Here is a 20,828-nt window from a genome sequence, read left to right as displayed (position 1 = left end):
TGTGAATTGGTTCAGATATCACAATAGGAGTATACGCTGACTTGTTTGATCGTAAACGTGGATTGTTCTGAAACTAATAGTGACAATTGCTTCTGGGAGCGGCTTGGGTTGTTTGGGTTGCTTTTTGGTTGGGGTTTTTTTTGAGGCTCAAAGCTGGAAAAACAAAGGTTTGCCAAATTGCTAGTCATAGGGGATGTTTCATCCAGGGTATGACAAACTTTATTGCCTTTGCGAGCTTCTGGGCTTAGAAATGCTGCTCGGTGGATAGTCCTGGAGACTTCAGTCCTTTATTTGTGCCAGAGTTTTGTCTCACCAGCATCTTTGTAAAGGTCCATTGGGATGTGAATTTACCTTCTCCGTAACACCCCCATTACAGCCTGGGCAGTGCAAGGCCCTTTTTCTTCTGGCAGTTTCCTTGTGAGTAGATCTAGAGGTTCCTCCAGGCTCCCATTTGTGTCTCGCTTCTGTCTGGAGGTCTTCTGAGGTGGATTTTGTCAAGGGCATGCTTGGGCAGGATAAAGGAACATCCAGGGCAGGATGGAGCAGGATGAAGAACCCCAGGTGTGGAGGGTCTGGGAAGCTCTTTCCCTAGGCAGCCCTTAGCGAAGGGTGAGATCAGGTAGCAGCAGTTTTTGGTGTGCTGTGCATTCCCTTCTCTCAGGACAGTGGTGTCTCCAGGCAGTAGAACTTGTGCAGTCCAACCTTACAGGAACTGGAGGCAAAAACATGATAGGAGGAGCATCCTTGAGCCTTCTTGCCTTGCCTAGGGAAGCCAAGAAGATCTAACCACTGAGGACAGCTGGCTTTGGAGGGCTGAGTAACTCTGTCGACTTGCAATCTGCAACTTTAGGGTTTCTTCTGCTAGTTAGAGTTTTGGACTTTATGGAGCAAACCTGAGTGATTGAAGAAACAGCATTCTCTCATGGTGACAATTTTCTCTGAGGTTGACTTGCCTATGTTTTTACTTTTTTCTTGTCAAGGAAATGTTTTAATTTGTGAATTTTGGGTTCCATGACTCATCCCTGCAAACAGCTCCCCTGCTTACGCATTTTGGGCTTGTTTGTGTACAAACCCCCTGGCAGAGGCAAAGGAGCAGCCAGAGTAACACCAAGACTACAACGTGATCTCCACACAGCTGAAGCCTCCCCTTTCCCTCCTCAGGCTGTAGCAAACCCCTCCGTGTCTCCCCACTGGTGCTACGCAAGGTTAGAAGGACCGGGATGAGGCTTACTGAGGGAAGTGGACGCATGCATCCAACTTTGCGGGATTTGTGTGCTTATTTTAAGGGTTTACAGGATCTTTATGTCTAGCCTGGACCTGGCAAAAAATACAGTGAAAGGTGGTCTTTGACATTCTTCAGGATGGCTGCCATCACCTTGGCTTGGTTTGTGCAGTGCCTAATTGCAATGTGGTCCCACTGTAGAACAGGAGCTTCTTGGAGCAACTGCAACTCCAGTGATGACTGTGAACAAAAACTCCATTTTCACAGTTCTCTGGTATTTTAGGAATTTCAGAGCTGTTGTTCGCTGCCTGTGCAGCTGGAGTGTGGGAGGAAAGCAGAACAAGACTAGTGAAACGCGCAGTGCCTGTGGGAGGCTCAGCAAGCGTGCAAACACGTGGGCTTGGGTGGGTGAGCCGTCATCCATCGAATACGTAGAGGAGGTTTGACCTAGTCCGTTCTACAGAGTCAGCACTGTGGCCGCTTCAGTCCAGTTAAATGTCCTTGCAAACTAGGTTCCAGTGCAATCTGACCCAAGGATCTTGTTCAAAAAGCAAACCCTGACGTTGTGACTAAACCCAGCCTTGCTCTGTCATAGGAGAGCAGTTAATAGCAAAGAAACCAGCCTCTGTTCACTTGCTGAACTTTAAATGTTTATTGTTTTAATAGACAGGAATAAATACTCAACAAATAAGCTTCTTGTCCCTAAGTGACTGTGTTCTTCTGATTATAAGTAAGCTTAAAATCTGAATTCTTGATTATTTTTTAATTTAATCCAGGCTAAACCCATTGGATTGACATCTTCCCATTGCGTGAACTTCAAAGGGTTCATTGCCTGGTTCTTGTCTGGAGGATCATAAAATGGCTTTGCATTGAGGTGTTTTCCTGAAATAGCTTGGAGTAGCTCTGGAGTTTGGGATGTGCCCCCTTTCTCCCTTCACTGTGATCTCTCCTAATTACTGGTGTCTCTGGCTTCAAGTTAGGGTGGAGGATGCTTGGGAAGTGCCTTTGGGTCTCTAGAGCAATTCATAGCAGTTGATGGCAGCTTAGCACGGCTTTCCAGCACCCTCCCTTAGGGGCATGTTTCACACCAACTTCACTATCTCTCCATGGGACCTTTGGGAGTGTTTATAGAAATCTAAACGGATTGTAAATTCATGGAGCTTGCAGAGCTGTGGCCACATCCTACCCTGGGGCTGTGCTTTGCTGCCTTTCTGGCCAGGAAAAAATGAGCAGCCCTTTGGCTTAAGGGAATTTGCTGCGGGATCTGCTGTGACCACGCCAGCTGCCAGGTGCTGGATGTGCGTAGTCCTCATTGCAGGGTAACGTGTGCTGCAAAGGAGCAGCTGGGATGCGACTTGGCTTGCCCGAAGGCTCGAGGATCCCAGGCGGAGATGAGCTTGTGGCTCCTTCGGGAGTGGTTCCACATGATTACTGTCAGAGAATTGGAGCCCTGCATCCTCTTCCAGTTTGCGTAGCTACACTCCTCATCCCTGAGGGAAAAACATTCTTCAGATGCTGCTTTCAGGGGGGATGGTGAAGGCTGTAGGGGAAGCAGGTGGGTTTTTCCCACCCTGTTGTTTGAGACTGAGCGCTGTTACAGCCAGAACATAGCAAAACAGAACAGAACCCACACCGTGGGTGGTAGAAGCCCCATTCCTGGGAACATTCAAGGCCAGATTGAACAAGGCTCTGCGGAACCTAATCAAGTGGAAGATGTCCCTGCTTACTGCAGGCCCTTAAGGTCCCTTCCAACCCAAACTGTTTTGTGAGCTGCACAAAGCTCCTCCAACTTGTAACCTCTGTGTCAGGAAACAGTTTTGTTCGTCTACAGGAAAGCTGGGGAGGTGCCCTTGATTAGGGATTGCAGGCAAAGGGCAAGGGGGAATGGTTTTAAGCTGAAAGTGGGAAGATTTAGTTGAGATCTTGGGAAGCAAAGTTTCCCTTTGAGGATAAGGAGGCACTGACACAGGCTGCCCCGTACCTGGAGGTGTCCAAGGCCAGGTTGGATGGGGCATGGAGCAACCTGGTCCAGTGGGAAGTGTCCCTGCCCACGGCAGGGGTGTTGGATGGGCTTGAAGGTCCTTTCTAACCCAAACCATTCCATGAATCTGTGAAACAGTAAGAAAGCAAGCTGTCTCTTTCTGAGCCTTAGCATTGCTGCTTGCTGGCTGTAGCAGGGTTGGGGGAAGGAGGTCTGATGCTGATCCTAGTGTGTGTCGAGCATCCTTGCCTATGCCCACCACCTCCGTGCTCGGCTTGGCCATACACAGGGCAGTTGAGGACTGTGCTAACTGCAGGTCACATTCCTGTGCTCACAGCCCAGCCGTGCAGCTTAAATGATGGGCGTGCAGGACGACAGAGCAAGCAGAGCAAAAATCCTGGTGCTTCTGGAGACGAGACCTTTGCACACGGGCATTAAGAACAGAGAGTTCAGTTCTGGGCCCCTCATCACAAGAAGGATGTTGAGGCTCTGGAGTGAGTCCAGAGAAGAGCAACGAAGCTGGTGAGGAGGCTGGAGAACAGGCCTTATGAGGAACGGCTGAGAGAGCTGGGGTTGTTTAGCCTGGAGAAGAGGAGGCTGAGGGGAGACCTCATTGCTCTCTACAACTACCTAAAAGGAGGTTGTGGAGAGGAGGGTGCTGGCCTCTTCTCCCAAGTGACAGGGGACAGGATGAGAGGGAATGGCCTCAAGCTCCACCAGGGGAGGTTCAGGCTGAACATTATGAAAAAATTTTTCACAGAAAGGGTCATTGGGCACTGGCAGAGGCTGCCCAGGGAGGTGGTTGAGTCACCTTCCCTGGAGGTGTTTAAGGGACGGGTGGATGAGGCGCTGAGGGACATGATTTAGTGATTGATGGGAATGGTTGGAGTCGGTGATCCAGTGGGTCTTTTCCAAGCTGGTGATTCTATGATTCCTGTGGGGCAGGAGGACATCAGCAAGAGGGGAGTGGTGTTCAGGGATGCCGGCAGTAGGGGGATGCTCTGTCTTCGGGGGGAAGGGGGGGCTCTGTTGTGCCTTGCTGAAGACTCGCACAGCTATGGAGCCGCCTCGTGTTCTGCCAGGAGCTCAATGTGCCTGTAAGAAATGCCTCTGTTAGACTCAGTTACCAGCTGGAAAAAGGCAAAGGACCTCTACCACGTGTTGACAGGGCTTTTTGTGCTCTCATTTTTCCAGGGTGGCCACTGACCACAATGTTGATAACACCACAGTGATCCTTAGAGAGTGGCTGAAGAACGTGCAGCACCTCTACCACGATGTGGAGTGGCGGCCGATGGAAGAACCCCAGTGAGTACCACCCTGAGGGCGGCCTGAACTTCTCTGGTGTGTAGGTCAAATTGTGCAGGTTTTCTATTTTCAAACCAGGAGATGTACTAAATGTCCAAGCACTAAAATATGGTTTGTTTTTTTTTTTAAATTTGGTCGGGTCTGTCACATTAAAATTGTTCTCATGGAGACCATAAAAAGGTCTCAGACTTCTGTGCAGCAACTCATGCAGAACTTATTTTCCATTCAGATGTTTAGCATCTGCAGCTGTTTTCTTTGCATGGTAAACAAATCACATCAAAAACTACAGGGAATAAAATCTGTCATTCTATATCTGCAAAGAAAAGGGATCCTAGCTCGTTCCCACAGTGTCTGTGAAAGCTCTGTCCAAGACATCAAATAGTCGGGAAGTTCTGAGCCAGAGAACTAGATTTGCTTCAGCAGATTGTAGCTTTGCATGTCTTACGTGATCATTGCTTTGAAATACGATGGTTTAAAGAGAATCCCTTTTTAAGGGATGATGGGCAACACCTATTTATATGCACAATGTCAAAGCCAAGGAATTGTGTGTTGGGTTTTTATTGCCTTTTTTTTTTATTTAAGATCAGCTGATCCTTGTTTTGTTCTGTTTCTTCTGTCAGGGACAAGTACATAAATTTCCCCTTTCTTTAGGCTTGCTTTGACTTTCAAGGTCCTCAGTGTGGCAGTGGGGTGTTTGTGGTCCAGACCCACAGGGAGTGCTTGTTCTCTTGACTTTATTAATCCTTTCATTGGAATTGAGTTTTCTAAAACTTGGCTTTTTGAAGTTCTGTAGAAAGTTTTTTTAAGCTCTCTGCTCTCTCACTGGCACTGTTTCAAAGACCTGGGTTGTTATTCCATATAGGACTCTGTCCCTGAGTTTCCTTCCATCTTTGTTACAGAGCATTTGCTTTTGGACCTGATCCTGAAAATGGAGGCATGCACATAACTTCCCTCACATGATAGGGCTCCAGGGGTTGGGTGCTGGGTGTTTGTAGGTTAAGAGCTGCTGACGGGATGTGTTTGCTGTTACTACTAATGCCCAGACCCTGAGGGAAGCCGAATTGACTTCGTCTTTACCTTCTCTGCTCTGTTGATTCTGCTGGACTTAACGAAGGTGTATTTATAGTCTTAGAGCCTGGCAGAGGACAGATGACTTTCTGTGGGAGGGCTGGATCGTAGAATCATAGAATAGACTGGGTTGGAAGGGACCCTAAAGAACGTCCAGTTCCCCCCCTCTGCCATAGGCAGGGACACCTCCCACTGGATCAGGCTGCCCAAGGCCCATCCAACCTGGCCTTGAACACCTCCAGGGATGGGGCAGCCACAGCTTCCCTGGGGAACCTGGGCCAGGGCCTCAGCACTCTCGGAGTGAAGAAATTCCTCCTTCTGTCTAGTCTAAATCTGCCACTCTCCAGTTTATACCCATTGCCCCTTGTCCTATCACTCCAAGCCTTTGTAAACAGCCCCTCCCCAGCTTTCTTGTAGCCCCTTCAGATACTGGAAGGTCACTATAAGATCTCCGTGGAGCCTTCTCTTCTCCAGGACAAGTAAATGAAGTAAACCAGGATGAAGTAAACCAGCTCAGTTTGCTGCAGTGGGGTAGGCTCTGCCTGCGCCAGGCAGGGCGTTGCTGCTGCCGCAGAAACTCCTGGCTTTGGTATCGGTGTTTTGCTCATGGCTGTGTGGTGGGCAGGAAATATTGCATCACTGCTTGTTCTCCAGTGCCCTGGGTATACATGCCAGTGCGAAACTTGAAGTTATCCTCCCTCCAGACCTCTCCTGGGTTGCCTGAGGTGACTCTAGCAATGCTTTTCTTTTGGAAAAAAGACAGTAAGGGAACTTCTTTTTTTTTGATTACTGCAATAGGGCCCAGACACAGGTTGCAGTCGCTTTTCTTTTTCTTTGCTAGGTCTTACCCAGAAGAAATTGGGCCAAAACATTGGCCAAGCTCCCGATTCACTCACGTGATGAAACTCCGACAGGCTGCCCTGCGCGCTGCACGAGAGAAGTGGTCAGACTACATCCTGGTAAATACAAGGTTTGATTTATTAACTGCCCTCAGGCCAAAACTTTGCAGGTAGTCAGTCTGATACTTCAGGCTGTCAAAGTTTCCTCTCCATCGAAAGACAAAGCTCTCTGCAGTGCAATGCTGTTTGCTGCTGCTTGGTCTGATGGGAAGAGATTTTGCAGGCAGGCATCTTTTCCCATCTCGTAGTTATGTTGCAGGGACAGCCGCCCCTGGCTTTACCTGTAACAGCGATGTGCCCCAAGGTATCAAAACCACCAGCTTAGCGCCTTTTGAATTTTTTTTGCCAACCTCATGCCTCTGGTTGCCTTTTCCTCAACAAAGTGTCAGGGGACACGTATCATTTAATCTAATAGCAAATTGCTTTTTCCCTTCCCCTCTTCCTTCTCTAGTTTGTTGATGCAGATAACTTACTGACCAACCCAGAAACCCTGAACCTGATGATAGCAGAAAACAAGACATTGGTGGCACCGATGCTCGAGTCTCGCTCTCTCTACTCTAACTTCTGGTGTGGCATCACCCCCCAGGCAAGTGATTGTGTGATTGGTGACTGTGCAAGCTGTGTTTTCAGAGGCCTCCTGCCTCGTATCTGCGTAGCCGTGGGCATCATTTCTGTTCTGTGGGCTTTCCCATCTTCTTTCATAGTGTCCTCCTGAAAAGAAGCTGCTGTAGCTCTGAGCCTGCAGACGAGGTGTTAGCGTGTAGTGAGGATAGTGGTGTCATGCAGTCGTGTCAGCTTGTGCCTCTCTCACTGCTGGCATCCCCAGTCTTGGGTGGGTATCTTTGGGAAAGGACTCTGTATTTTTCAACAATCTGGGAATAGGGTTAGAGGGGGCATTACAATCCGTCAATGTTTTTCAGGCTTTGTTTTCTAATCAAGCTGTTGGTATGAGCCAAGCAATTCAGGTTCTGCACTGGGTCTGCAGGCACATACCTGAAACTCGCTTCCTTTAATTCTTCACTGGAAGAAGCTGAGTCTGGAGGAAGCTGAGCTTGCTTAGCCAGAAGTCCTGGGAAGTGATACAATCCCACTAACTAAAAAAAAAATACTCATACACACACCAGAATTTATCTAAGGTGGTTCCATATGTTTGTGTAACAGCCTATAAACTTGTGGTGCATAATTTTAGACTAGCTTTCCTGTGCCATGACACTAATCTGAGAGGAATTTACCTTTCTTTCTGCAGCTGTCTATTGTATATGGGTTATTTTTCTCACAGGTTAACAAGATTTATGTAGTGGAGCAACACCCTTTGCCCTGTAGGGAGAGCGTGTGGTAAGCTATGTACTGAAAGGGTTGTCGTGTAAAGGGCGGAAGTGCTAAGCCTAGAAATAAAGTTTTCTGTTGCCTTTTCAAATCAGATATTCTGCGGTAAGTATTGGATACAAAAATGTTGCATAGTGGAAACAGCATTTTTAGAGCCAGGACGAGGTTGAGCTCTCACTTCACAACTTGATCCACGTCACCGCGGTTGGCCTTGGCTGGTAGATGAGCGCCCAACCAGTCACTTGCTCACTCCTGCCCAGCAGGATGGGAGAGAGAATTGGAATGAGTCAGGGGCCCCTACCCAAGCTTTCCTGGAGCCCCTTTCAGTACTGGAAGCTGCTCTAAGGTCTCCCCAGAGCCTTCTCCAGGCTGAGCAAGCCCAGTTCTTTCAGTCTGTCCTCATGTCGGAGGTGCTCCAGGCCTTGGGTCATCTTTGTGGCCTCCTCTGGACTTGCTCCAACAGATCCGTGTTCTTCTTGACATGGGAAGGGCTTCCACAGTTCAAGCTGACCGAGTAAAAATAGCAGGAAAAGGTCCTGAACTTTCCCAGTGCTTGGGAAGTAAATATATAGATAAGATAAGTGAAGGTGTGGATAAGTTTACTTTTTGGGGGGAATGTACCAGCAGCAAATGCATCTTGCAGAATTTGATGAAAATAGCTGCTTGGATCAAAAGAGACGTCCCCACTTGATATTTTTCTTCTCTCTTAGTTGCTGCTGGTTGTTTCTCAGTCCTTCGTACTGTCAGCCTTGCTCTCCCTGGGGACTTGGGGAGGGAGGAACAGCTGGAGCACGCCCTCATCTCCAGCTTGGACCAACAAGCCAAACCCAGCTCCAGACAGTTTGACATTTAGCTCTTAGGAAGCTGACCTTAGGAGAGCACAGCACCAGTGCTGACAAGTTGGAGTCTTACTTGACTGCACATGATTTATGAGCAGTGAAATGCCACAAAACCCCATAGTGAGTGCCTGAAGAAGAAAAGATTAGTTTCCAGCATCTTTCACCTATGGGCATTCTCAGTTGTCTGTTGACAGACGAATGTCTTAACACTTCCTTCAGTGGGAATGCTAATAAACTCACTACCCACTCACTCCTCCTCGTGAAAATCAGGCTGGCTGTGTTTAAGATACCTGGTTTTCACAGTATGGTTGGAGGGTGTCTGCAGGGCAGAGGGGAGGGTGGACGGGTGCATGAACAGGCAAATGCACATTACTGCACTGCGTCCAAAGCAGTAGGACCAGCAGGGCAAGAGGGGATTCTCCCCCTCTATTCTGCTCTGATGTGACCCCACCTGGAGGCCTGTGTCCAGCTCTGGAGTCCTCAGCACAGGAAGGACATCAGTCTGTTGGAGTGAGTGCAGAGAAGGCCACAGAGATGATCAAAGGGCTGGAGCACCTCCCATACAAGGACAGGCTGAGAGAGTTGGGGATGTTCAGCCTGGAAAAGAGAAGGCTCTGGGGAGACCATAGAGCAGCTTCCAGTACTGAAAGGGGCTCCAGGAAAGCTGGGGAGGGGCTCTGGATCAGAGAGTGCAAGGATAGGATGAGGGGAAATAGTTTTCAGCTGAAAGAGGGGAGGTTGAGGTGAGATCTTAGGGAGAAATGTTTTTATGTGAGGGTGAGGAAGCCCTGGCCCAGAGCAGTGGTGGCTGCCCCATCCCTGGAGGGGTTGGATGGGGCTTTGATCAACCTGATCCAGTGGGAGGTGTCCCTGCCCATGGCAGCGGGGGTTGGAACTGGATGGGCATTGAGGTCCCTTCCAACCCAAACCATTGTATGATTCTACGCAAAACCAGGGTAAAGTGGTTCTGCAGTGATTTGCTCGGCTGTTGCTAGGGTGCTCATGGAAAATAGAACACAAAAGTAACTTTAACTTATTTTAGTGACTCATCATTTCTGTGAAGGCCAGAATCTGCTCTGGATTCAAACATAAGCCATGTTCAGATGTCTACTTGGCATGTTAGGACTTTCTCTCTGAAGGTAGTCATGGATTTATTTCCCTATCTGATAGCTTTAGACAGCTTGCGCCTGCAAAACCAGCTGTGAGCTGCACAGTGTGGGTGTTGCACCCACGGAGCTGGAAGGCCAGCAGAGCCTCTGAGAACTGAGCTGACTGAAGTGCCCTCCCTCAGAGAAGCTCTGTGGGGAGCGCTCAGGAGTGGGTGTTGAACCTGCTTGCCCTGCAGTGGAAGAAACGAGGCTTCTTGTACCGCTGATGGAGATTGAGATGTTGCCTTTGCTGTAGTGAAGCAAATTGTTGTTTTAAAATTGTGGTCAGAAATTGTAGGTATGTGAGATAATGAATGTTCTTTGTGCCTTTTGAACTTGGATGCTCAACAGCTTCCAGGATCAGACCTGAGAGTCCACGTGCAAAAAAAAACAAACAAACATTTCTGGAGACCCAAGGGTAAAAAGTCTGAGATTGAAGCTCTGTTACAAGGAAGTTTTGCAGTGGAAAGGCTTGGATTTCCAATAGCTGCTAAAAAGGAGAAAGAAGGCCAAGCTTTAACTCTTGGGATGGAGATTATTTCTAAATACTTGACTGAGCCCTTTCCAAAAGAGAGGACACTTCTGAATCTGAGAATTTGGTGTGGATCCATCTCTAGTGGGGAGGTCTAAGGGCTTCTGCTAGAGAGCATCTACGAAACAGAAGTTTCTGGTAACAAGCAGCCCCCTCCTTGTGTCCACAGGGCTATTACAAAAGGACCCTGGACTATCCCCTGATTCGGGAATGGAAGAGAACAGGCTGTTTTGCTGTCCCGATGATTCATTCCACGTTCCTCATTGACTTGAGGAAAGAGGCCTCTACCAAGCTGATGTTCTACCCCCCGCACCAGGACTACACCTGGAGTTTTGATGATATTATGGTCTTTGCCTTCTCCAGTCGCCAAGCAGGTATGTCTGGAGCCTTTTCTGGGGAGGATTCGTTAGTAGAGACATATCCCCACTTTGAGTTCGCTGGCCTTAAAGTCCTGTGTTGACTTTGTTGGCGAGTTAAGACCCTTTCCTCTTTGGAATCTGGTCAGGTATAACCAGCAGCGGTGACCGGCAATGCAGCTTTGAGTCACAGCTACCTTTAAAGGACATGGGAGCTGTTCTTGGGGTAGGAGCAGAGTTTCAGAGACAAAGCGTGTGGCATCCGCCCTTGGTCTGTGTCACAGCAAGACAGTAGTGAGCAGAGGGGAATGATGGAGAGTGGAAAGCCTCCTCAAGTTTGTAGGTAGGGTATCCAAGTCGCTACTTCTAGGAGACTCCATAAGGAAGGGGGCAAGGGCAAGAGACCGTTTTGAAACATAGCAGCCCTTGTGCCAATAAAACCAAGTTGCTTACCCACAGTGCTGACGAGGCTTTGCTTCATGGCAGCTCAGCAGGAATTGCCTGAGAGCTGGGAGGGTTTCACTTTGGGTTAATTTTTTTTTTTTTTGAAAGCAAAATCAATGCAGCTTTTGGAGGAATGGTGTGGAATCTGCAGGGTGCACTGAGAGGAAATCTCTTGCAGGCCAGAGCAGGTTAGAGTTGGTGTCTAAGCAGTAAATCTCTGCTTGCTTGACGTCGTATCACTGGTACTTAGGGAGAACCAGCCGAGCACTGAGATCCTTGGGGCACAGCAGAGAGAAAACATGTACCACTCCAGCTGGTGCTGGGGTCAGCGTCTGCTAGGCACTGGGAGCGTTTGTGAGGCTTGAAAGACAGGAGTCTAAGTCACCACCTCAGTGTCTTCTTTTGCCTGAAATAGCTGCAAGTGTTCGCAGGGAGCTCTGTGTGTCTCAGAAATCACTGTCTCTTAAGGGCATGCTGCCGCTCATAGATGCGGTGAGGATGTTTAGTCCCATTCATTTCTGGAGAATGGATCTAGTGGGTGTTCTGTCTCCTGCAAAATCCTGTCTGTCAGACCTGTTTGTAGCAGTGTCAGAATTGAAAGGAGATCCTGGAAAGAATGTTTTTTTAATGGCCGTTTCTATTGCTCTTTGCCCTGCTGTGTTGAAAAGGGGAAAGTTCCCAGCCTTATAAAGGAAAAAAATGACTGATGAAACCTCATGTGTGCTTCTGTTCAGAGCTTGATGGCTGGTTTTGTTGGTTTACTGAGGTGAGTTAGTAGGGAAAATTTGTTTGTGGGTCCCCTGAGCGATGTGCAGCTGGTGATACTTGTCCTCTCTCTGCAAAAGAGGTGAAGTTAAGGTGAGAAGGAAGAGCTTTTCCTCAGGGAACAACAAACAGAGAGAAAGTGAAGGAGTATTGTTTGTTGTTGCTGGCAGTCACTTATGCAGAGGTGACAGGCTGAGAAAGCTGCCTTTCCTACCATTTCCAGACCAGCACAGCAGCCACCAGCATTCCTTTTGGTGATACTTCTGGTTTGAAGTTTTTGACAGCACTGAAAAAGAAGGTGTTGTCTTGGCAGACTAAGTAGGGCTTTTTAGAACTCAGCTACAAGAGGATGAGGGGCATCAAATGAGAAAGGTGAATGATAGAGGAGAGGCAGCAAGAGCTCAGATTAGAGCCCTTAGGGGGCAGAGGCGAGAAGTGAACTTGCAGGGCACCTTTGGGGCCCTGACTTTCAGAGCTGGGGCTTGGGTATATTGGCTCCAGAGGAGAATTGAGGTTTACGTCTGGGTAACAAATCCTTCAAATCTACCCACTTTACTTGTTGCCTCTGACAGCTCTCCCGGGAACGCAGCATCCAAAGAGTGTGGCAACTGCACTGCATTAGCTCCAGCTGCTGAAGAAATATTTCGGATTCACACCCATCATTTTTTCCTTCCATCCTAGAACACTTTGCTTTTTCCAGGACTGGCCCATGGCATGAAAGGCTTTGCTTCAGCAAAGCCCATTGATCCACTCAGATTGTTGGCTTGTATCTTGAGCTAAAAGGATAAAAGGATGACATCCAAGTTCAGAATTTTGAAAAATGTATGGACTTTGTGGTAAATTCCTTCTAGGAGCCATTTCACTGACTTCCCCGAAGTCATAAATTATTGTGGCTTTGTCCAGGCTGAGCACTGTACTGAAAGGTGCAGATCAAACCATCAGTTTTCATCAGCAAATCTACTGCTCGAAGCAGCTGTTTTGTGATGTTCCAAAGAGACTGTCCCACTTCTGCCAGGAAGATGTGGCCTGTGGTGGAAGAATAAAATTCAGTACGGGTGTCTGTTTGACAGAGGTGGACCCTGTAGAGCCCCTTGGACTCGTGAGGGAGCCCTTAGCCAGCAAGATCTCCTAAGCTTCCTCGCAGCTTGAGGCTCTGATGGCCTAGAACCAGCCAGCAGGAAGGTCCGGTCACAGGGATGTGGGGGAAATCGAGGTTGCCTAAACATGGTTGTGGATTTAAGGCATGGCTGTGAGTCCCGGTTGCTGCCTTACAAAGGCTAACGATAACACAAATATCTCTAGGCTTTTCTGTCCCTTGTAGAATTTTTTTATTTTATTATCAAAACAGAGCTGGAGAGCAACTCCTCCTTCTCATTTTAAAGTAGCTTTGCTATTTTAAAGTAGCTTTTATCCCAGAAGGAACCGAAATACTGGCAGGATTCTGTGCGGATTAACTGTGTTTAAGCCAGCGGAAGGTAAGGGCGGAGATCAGTGAGCCAGATAAGATTAGTTGATTAGATCAGTGCCAAATCTATTAATGTCAGCAGGTAGTATGTTTTATTCTACCATTTACCTAAATTGCAGCTGACAGCTGAATGTGTTTGGGCAAGCAGTGTAGCCAGCAATTTGCTTGCAGAACTTAAAATGGTAGAAACACTGGGGTCATTAATGCAGACAGTTCTGCTCTGCTAAAAAATACCGGGGATTAGGAGGACTAATCCATGAAAGCATCAACACACCAGGTAGTGTCTGCTTTTCCTTTATTTCCTAGAGGGAAGAGGTGACTGTGCTTGTTTCATTAAACAAAAAAGGGGGGAGGGGTGGAAGAAAGTTTGTAGGTTTGCCTTTTTCTTTAAATCTGCTTGACCAGTTGTATGGGTTCTGGCCACTTTCAGACTGTGGTTAATTAATAAAGGATCTTACCAGATCTCAGTGCAAAACAACGGAAATATTTTCCCCTGGCTTCTCGGGATGTGGCTTTGGAGTGTGTTGCCTGATATGCCTGTGTCCAGTTAGAGCTGACAGTGAGCAAGCTCCTGGTCAGCCCAGAGCAGGGTGGTTTTGCAGCTCACACCTTGCTAGGATGTTCCCAGTGAACAACGTCTCTCCCTTGCATAGGCATCTGCTTGCAGGAGAGGGTTTGCATCTTCTCTTTGTTTCGCACCTTCAGATTCAGCTCCTTGAAGGAGCAGTTGCAAAGGCTTTTGAGTAGAAGGATGTTGTGTTATCACTTCTTTCTGAAAGCATCTTTTGTTCTTACTGAACAAAAGTGTCTCTAGGATTTTCCTCTTATCTTCAGGGTACTGTAAAAACCAGTCCTGGAGAGGAAAGGGCCATGTTTGGTGATAAACTGGGCACTTCCGAGATGGTTATCCTTTGTATTCCTCAAAGTCCTTTGCCAACATGGGTGAAAATGTCTTTGTTTTCTAGCCAAAGCAACCAGAAGCAGGAAGATGCTTGACTGCAAAACCCAGAGTGAATACCTCGCTGGGGACATACCCTGCAGCTGTACCCAAGCCTTGGGCCTTACAGCTTCATCCTGTGTGATCCCAAGGGAACTGAATGCCTGGGCCCCCATTTACCCAAAGCTGGCGTTCAGATTTGGCTCCTCCACCTGGAAGAGTCACTCCATATTTCTTGTGGTCTGACAGAGAAGCCTTGCAAAGCTCAGACAAAAGTTTCCATTCCCCCGTCACCACGGTGGGTTTGTTGGAGTTTTGTCCTCTCTGAGGCTTCCTTCTCTGGTAGAACCACGCTCCCAGGGTGATCCCTGCCTCTCCTTCAGCACAGCTGCAGGTGGGATCCCCTTTGGCTCTTGCGATGGCCATTGCATCACCGTATGCTTAGGGTGAAAACCTGGTCCTGCTCTTGACTCCAGGTCTGCGGAGGGTTTGTGCCAGGTCTGAGCAGTGCTGGTGGGTTTTGAGAGTTGTTGTACCCCCACTTACCCAGCTGTGTGTCTCAGACGCTGCTTTTGCTAAAGGCTGGGTCTGCCTCCTGCTGTATGATTTGCTTTCGTAGCATGAAGGCAAAGGCCAGAAGAGACCCTGTCTCTGGTCTAATAGGAGGGTTCCCAGTCTCTCCTAGGAGAAAACTGATAGCAGATAAAAACATCTGCTCTTAGGGAGAAGTGGAAATGAGTTTCATAGGAGAAGCCACTTGCTGCCGGCAAAATGAAACAAAAAATTGCACTGTGATATGTTTTAATTGTTTGCTTATGAAGCAGAACTTCTTGGGACTGAGGCCCTGACATAAGTTTGGTTGTGGCCACGTAGCCACAGAGTGGTGAAAGACCTGGTTTCTGTTTTTCTGTGATCCCCAGGAATACAGATGTACGTCTGCAACCGTGAACACTATGGTTTCCTTCCCATGCCTCTGAAATCACACCAGACCCTACAAGAAGAAACGGAGAACTTTGTGCACACGCTGATTGAGGCTATGAGTAAGTTGGTGTCCCCTGCTGTGATGGGAACCCCAAGTTAATGTTTGCAGAGCTGTCCTGCCAGCAGCCCAGCTCTCCTCCCCTTGAGACTCTGCATCCTGATGTGACTGCTTTCCTACTGTTTTAATACACAGCTTTCCATTTTCCACTGCTTTTGCACTTAGGGATGTAATCACTTCAGTCAGGTCTCAAAAGCCCTTAACTTCTCCAGATAGAATGCAACAATGCACCTTCAATGTGGAAAGGGCGCTGCAAAACCTTGTTTTTGTCATGAGCTTTGTCTGGCAGATGGCTGCTGGCTTCTGCTTTGCAACACAAATGCTTCTTGATTTCTACACCAATTTCATATCCCAGGTCTCTGGGTCTTTCAGGCCCACTGATGAAAACACATGCTTATACGGTATATCAGCACAGCTCCTACGTGAGGGTAATGCTTGCGATCTCTCCTCTCTTTCAGTTGATCGTCCTCCCATTGAGCCTTCTCAGTATGTCTCTGTTCCTCCAAAGCACCCTGACAAGATGGGATTTGATGAAGTAAGGAACCTATTTTGCTGTCAGTGTCTTTGTTGTCCTGTTCATCACCTGAAGGACTTCGGTTCACCCTTCACCCAAGCTTCCAGCCATTTCCTTTAGAGTATATTATCTTTCCACATAGTTAGCTCTTTCCTGATAACTCATCTTTGGACTTAGACTGCTTGCAAGAGAAATTAGCCCTCCTTATTTGGGGAGAACTGCTGAGCTCAGGGAACCAGAAGGGAAAGGGCTGGAGGAGTATTCTTTCCCGCTAGCATTTGCTGCAAGGAAATGAGACCAAGCAGGTCTGTGGGCACTTAATACCTGTTACAGGACCCCTGATGAGAAGTGCAGGTTTGTGCAAGGACAGTGCCCAGCAAGTCTTGGGGCTGCCTGTCTTGATGATATGGGTGTTCTGGTCCAGCCAGGAGGAGACGGCAGAATTGAGGCTGAAAAGCAGTTTCTGTAAAGCCCCAGTTCTTGTGTTGTTTCCTCTACATCTGAGACTGCGGAGCAGCTTGGCAGTCCTTCTAGTCTAGTCTTTTGGGAAAACTCTCCTGCTTTCCAGTGACAGGAGGGAACGATTTCCCTTATTCGAGAGATACTGGAGAGCCTGCAGCAGCTGGAGGAGCCGGGCTCTCTGCTATGTACGTCCTGGAGTGAGAGAAAATCATGCCTGATGTCTCCTGACCATGGCAGCTTTCCCTCTGCAGCATGTTTTTCTGCTATGACCTTAAGTAAAAATTAACTGGAAGGATGGTTGCTGACTGAGACGCTGCAGAAAATCCTCCCCCCGACTCTGCCTCACGTTGCAGAGAGCAGGCACTGAGGAGAGAAGGCTGGAGAGGCATCTGCTGTGCTTTCATTAACCAGTGTCTAAGTTATTCCCGAGCCAGCAGCCCCTGTGGGTGCAGCTGCCAGGGTGGCAGTGGCACCGCTACTGAGGGAGTTGTGGGGATCAGGGCAGCCTTTGTTTTCACGGCGTATTCTGCTACATCTGTTTATATGACTCGTAAAATCTGAACCTGATTTGGCTGTGTGTGTTTGAGCATCTGTGTTCAGGACACAGCTGGTGTCGGCTTTTTCCATGTTGTCTTTTGTGGCTGCGCTTTATTTATCCAATTCATTATTTTTGCATTTGTACTGACCTAGAATTTGATCTGCTTCTTACTGGGATGAAGTTTTGCTCCACAGGCTACAAGGCTGCACTTGTCTGCCTGGGACTGAAAAATATGCCTGACTCTCTGCAGTTTACCTGCAAATGAAGATTCAGCCCTCTGCCCTCCACCACCGAGTCTGTGTCCTCAAAGCTTGGGCTGAGCCCTGTTCCTGGTCTGGGCTCTGTGTTTAGGCTTTCTGCTCTGGCAGGAGAAGCAGCAGATTTTTGGTGCCCAAACTAATTGCAAAAAGCCTCTCTTAGTGCCGTGTCCTTGTACTTGGGTGGTGGCCCCACAGATTATCCTAAATACAGGCAGTGGCAGCATCGTGGGTCAGTGTTCCTCTGGGACAGGAGTTGGAGATGGCTTTTGTACTCTGTGTTTAACATAAATCGAAACATCTGTGTATTTGGAGATGATAGGCTTGACTGCGGCTGGTCTCCTGTCACCTTAATTCATCCTTGAAGAGCAACTTTCCTCTGTGAATGCTGATAAAAAGTAGTTGTTAAGAGAACGAGCCTCTAACCTTTCAACTCAAAACCAACACCAAGGTTTTGACAAATTCCAAGCAATCTGGAGTGAGAACATACCTGGTAGGATCTGCTTTCCCAGTGGGGCTGCTGGGTGGGAGCGGGCTGGCACTCCCTTTAATTCCTCACGCCCGAGCTGGGAGGCTGATGTCTTTCTCTTCAACCCAGATTTTCATGATCAATCTGAAGCGTCGGAAAGACAGGCGGGATCGGATGCTGCGGACTTTGTATGAGCAGGAGATCGCAGTCAAGATAGTGGAGGCTGTGGATGGAAAGTGAGTTTCGACTGGGATTGCTGTTGTGTGCAAAGAGTGGGTTGTGCTTAACTGCTCACCACCATCTCTGCCCCATCCCTGGAGGTGTCCAAGGCCAGGTTGGATGGGCCTTGGGCAGCCTGATCCAGTGGGAGGTGTCCCTGCCCATGGCAGGGGGTTGGAACTGGATGATCTCCAAGGTCCCTTCCAACCCAAATTATTCTATGATTCTATTCTATGATCAGCTTGGGTGCCCTGACCTCCCTTCTGGTGGGGAAGGGCAGGTGCAAAGGAGAAGTGACTACCACCTAACAGCCTGTCTGGGGCAGTTTTTGCTCCGTTTCTTTTCTGTTGCAATTAGTCAGCCTGGAGAGAACCAGGGCGGTTTGGTTCCAAATAGGATGAAAATCAGGTTAAAATCGCCCTGATTTCTGTGAATTGCAACACTTGCACGCAGTTAAAAGGAGTCAGCAGTTATGTCCTGGGGAAGATCGTCTGACCTAGTGCAGTATACAGCATTAACCCTGACAGCCCTTCCCAAGCTTACTCCGAGGTGTGTTAAGACCTTTCTATCATGAGAAATTAAAGCAGAAATTTTAGGCCTGGGCCTTGCAGAAGGGCCTCAGGGACCTTGGAACCCACCCGCCATCTAGTGGTCCTTGAGACTTGGGTACCCATCAAGACCAATAGAGGAATATTCCAAACCCTGATGAGGTGATGGACCCACCAGAAGTCATTGCCAGAGTTAAGGGTGTGATTTGTCACTTGATTTAGAAATGTGAACCAAGAAGGTCATTTTTCTTCAGGTTTTGGAGCAAAACAAGTGCAGGACTTTCTTGAGATGTGGCTTTTCTCTGTGCGTGACTTGAATTTACTTGTCTTTAAAATGCTGATAGCTACTCTTTCTTTCCCAGAGCTCTGAACACGAGTCAGCTCAAGGCTCTCAGCATCGACATGCTCCCGGGTTACCGGGACCCGTACTCCTCCAGGCCACTAACCAGGGGAGAAATCGGCTGCTTCCTCAGTCATTATTACATCTGGAAGGAGGTAAGGAGTTTGCGGGTTCCTCGGCGTTTCTGCAGGAAGATGCTGGGAGTAGGTGCGGTAGGAAGGCACGCAGCCAGTCATAGGGCAGAGCATCGAATATAACACCAGTTTCTGTAAGTGTTGGATGGAAATGTTTTCCTTGGTTTGTAGGCAATCATGCACAGGGGGGTCTTGAACGGAGTGTTCAGCTTTCTCTTCTCTGCTTTCCATTTGCCAGCAGCTCCGAGTGGTTTTTTTACCAGAATAGTTTAATGACTGGTTTTGCAAACTGTCCAGTCGCCTGCTCGGAGCAAGTGTGCTTAGGAGGAAGACAAGAAGGTTTTGAAGAATAAAGGGTGTTAAAAAACCCTTCTGGTTTTGCGTCTGGACTGAAGCAAGTTCAAGTGGTGCTGCTGGTTGGCTTTTTTGAGTTGGCTGTATCATGGATGTTTGTAACAGTCAGGGGACCTCTGTTTACCCGAGCCGAGAGATCTTGTTTGGGTGGTAAAGGGCACAGCTTCCATCTGTCCCTCGTCACCTGGGGAGCAACACTTGATAGTATCTGGGCTGTGCTGGTCAGAGACGCTGGAGTTACACAGCCCAACATCAGCATAGAATCACCAGGTTGGAAGAGACCCACTGGATCATTGAGTCCAACCATTCTTATCAAATACTAAATCATGCCACTCAGCACCTCGTCCACCCGTGCCTTAAACACCTCCAGGGAAGGTGACTCAAATCCCTCCCTGGGCAGCCTCTGCCAGTGCCCAGTGACCCTTTCTGTGAAAAATTTTTTCCTAATCTTCGGCCTAAACCACCCCTGGTGGAGCTTGAGGCCATTCCCAGGAGGGGATTATTTCAGGTAAGGTGTGGTGGAAAGACTTGGTGCTAGAATAAGGCTGGAAAGTGGCAGCAGTTACCCAAATGATAGGAATGGTTGGACTCAGTGATCTGGTGGGTCTCTTCCAACCTGGTTATTCTATGATTCTAAATGCAGACAGCTTCTGCCCTCAGAGGTGTTCCTGCAGCTCCTCTCAGCAGGACAGGGCATCAATCCAAACAGCCTAGAGCCCATGGAGTGACCGGCACTGAGAAGTCAGGCTACACTTTTGGGCTTGAGACTTCTTTATCACCAAGTCAGATGGTAACATGGGATCCTAGACGTAGGATGCCTTTGTCTGCATGCTTACCAAGTTGTCAGATCGTCCTCCTTCTCTGGCTTCAGGAACATTTTCTTCCAACAAAGATTTTTTTTTCTGAACAGCAGCTTTGGCATTAATGGCTTCTGCACGTTCCTCTGAGGAGGTGCTTGCTGTGGTCATGCCAGATGGTAGCTCACGTGCTCTAGATGGTGCAGCGTTAGGTGGAGGGGTTTTCTGGGTTGCAGATGCTCAGCCACAGGATGTTTTCAAGACTGTTTTCACTGTTCCTTGCTGTCCCTCTCAGCTGAGCTGTGACTCTGAGAGTGGTTCTCCAGTCTTCCTACCTGCATAGTCTAGAAGGCAGTGCCAGGACAGGGTAGCCCCAACAATTTCAGGGTGCAGGGAGGGGCCTAGATGTGCCACCACGATCGCGTCTGAACCCTCCTGTTCCAGGTGGTGAACAGAGGACTGGAGAAGACTCTTGTTATTGAGGATGATGTGCGCTTCGAACACCAGTTTAAAAGGAAGCTCATGAAGCTGATGGATGACATTGAACAAGCCCAGCTGGACTGGGAGCTTATGTAAGTACCTGGCCCTCAGCTGTCTGGGAACTCCTGGACACGCAAGGGAGGACGTCAGCAGTACCTGCTGGGTCACGGTAGAAATCCAGGTTAGCACTGGAGAGCAGGGGAAGGTGTTAGAGACTTCTCGGTGGCTCTTCCCGTCAGGACAGTTCTCTCTCCTGGGCCCAGCTGATGCTGGAATGCCCATTGGGTACCATTCCTGCCCTTTGTGGGCAGTGTTGGTTCATCTCCACAGAGTCTGGAGGTGTTGCTCTGATAGAGGAACTGACACTGCTCAGTCCTGGGGCTTGGACCA

General features: G+C 48.4%; 1 protein-coding gene across 1 annotated transcript in view; it reads left to right on the top strand.

Annotated features, from left to right (window-relative positions):
- COLGALT2 (collagen beta(1-O)galactosyltransferase 2) overlaps nucleotides 1–20,828 on the top strand; it is a 58,072-nt gene that overhangs the window by 34,722 nt on the left and 2,522 nt on the right. The window contains exons 2-10 of the mRNA XM_069862331.1: nucleotides 4,398–4,508; nucleotides 6,418–6,535; nucleotides 6,927–7,061; nucleotides 10,490–10,694; nucleotides 15,208–15,327; nucleotides 15,785–15,861; nucleotides 17,696–17,802; nucleotides 18,696–18,828; nucleotides 20,403–20,530. Coding sequence (XP_069718432.1) covers nucleotides 4,495–4,508; nucleotides 6,418–6,535; nucleotides 6,927–7,061; nucleotides 10,490–10,694; nucleotides 15,208–15,327; nucleotides 15,785–15,861; nucleotides 17,696–17,802; nucleotides 18,696–18,828; nucleotides 20,403–20,530 — 1,037 coding nt within the window. The 5' untranslated portion in view covers nucleotides 4,398–4,494. The remainder of the gene's footprint in view (nucleotides 1–4,397; nucleotides 4,509–6,417; nucleotides 6,536–6,926; nucleotides 7,062–10,489; nucleotides 10,695–15,207; nucleotides 15,328–15,784; nucleotides 15,862–17,695; nucleotides 17,803–18,695; nucleotides 18,829–20,402; nucleotides 20,531–20,828) is intronic.

This window comes from Phaenicophaeus curvirostris, chromosome 8 (assembly GCF_032191515.1).
Source record: "Phaenicophaeus curvirostris isolate KB17595 chromosome 8, BPBGC_Pcur_1.0, whole genome shotgun sequence".
In the NCBI taxonomy this organism is placed as follows: Eukaryota; Metazoa; Chordata; class Aves; order Cuculiformes; family Cuculidae; genus Phaenicophaeus; species Phaenicophaeus curvirostris.
Note: the sequence above shows the minus strand (reverse complement) of the source record. Positions and strands in the feature narration are given on the sequence as shown.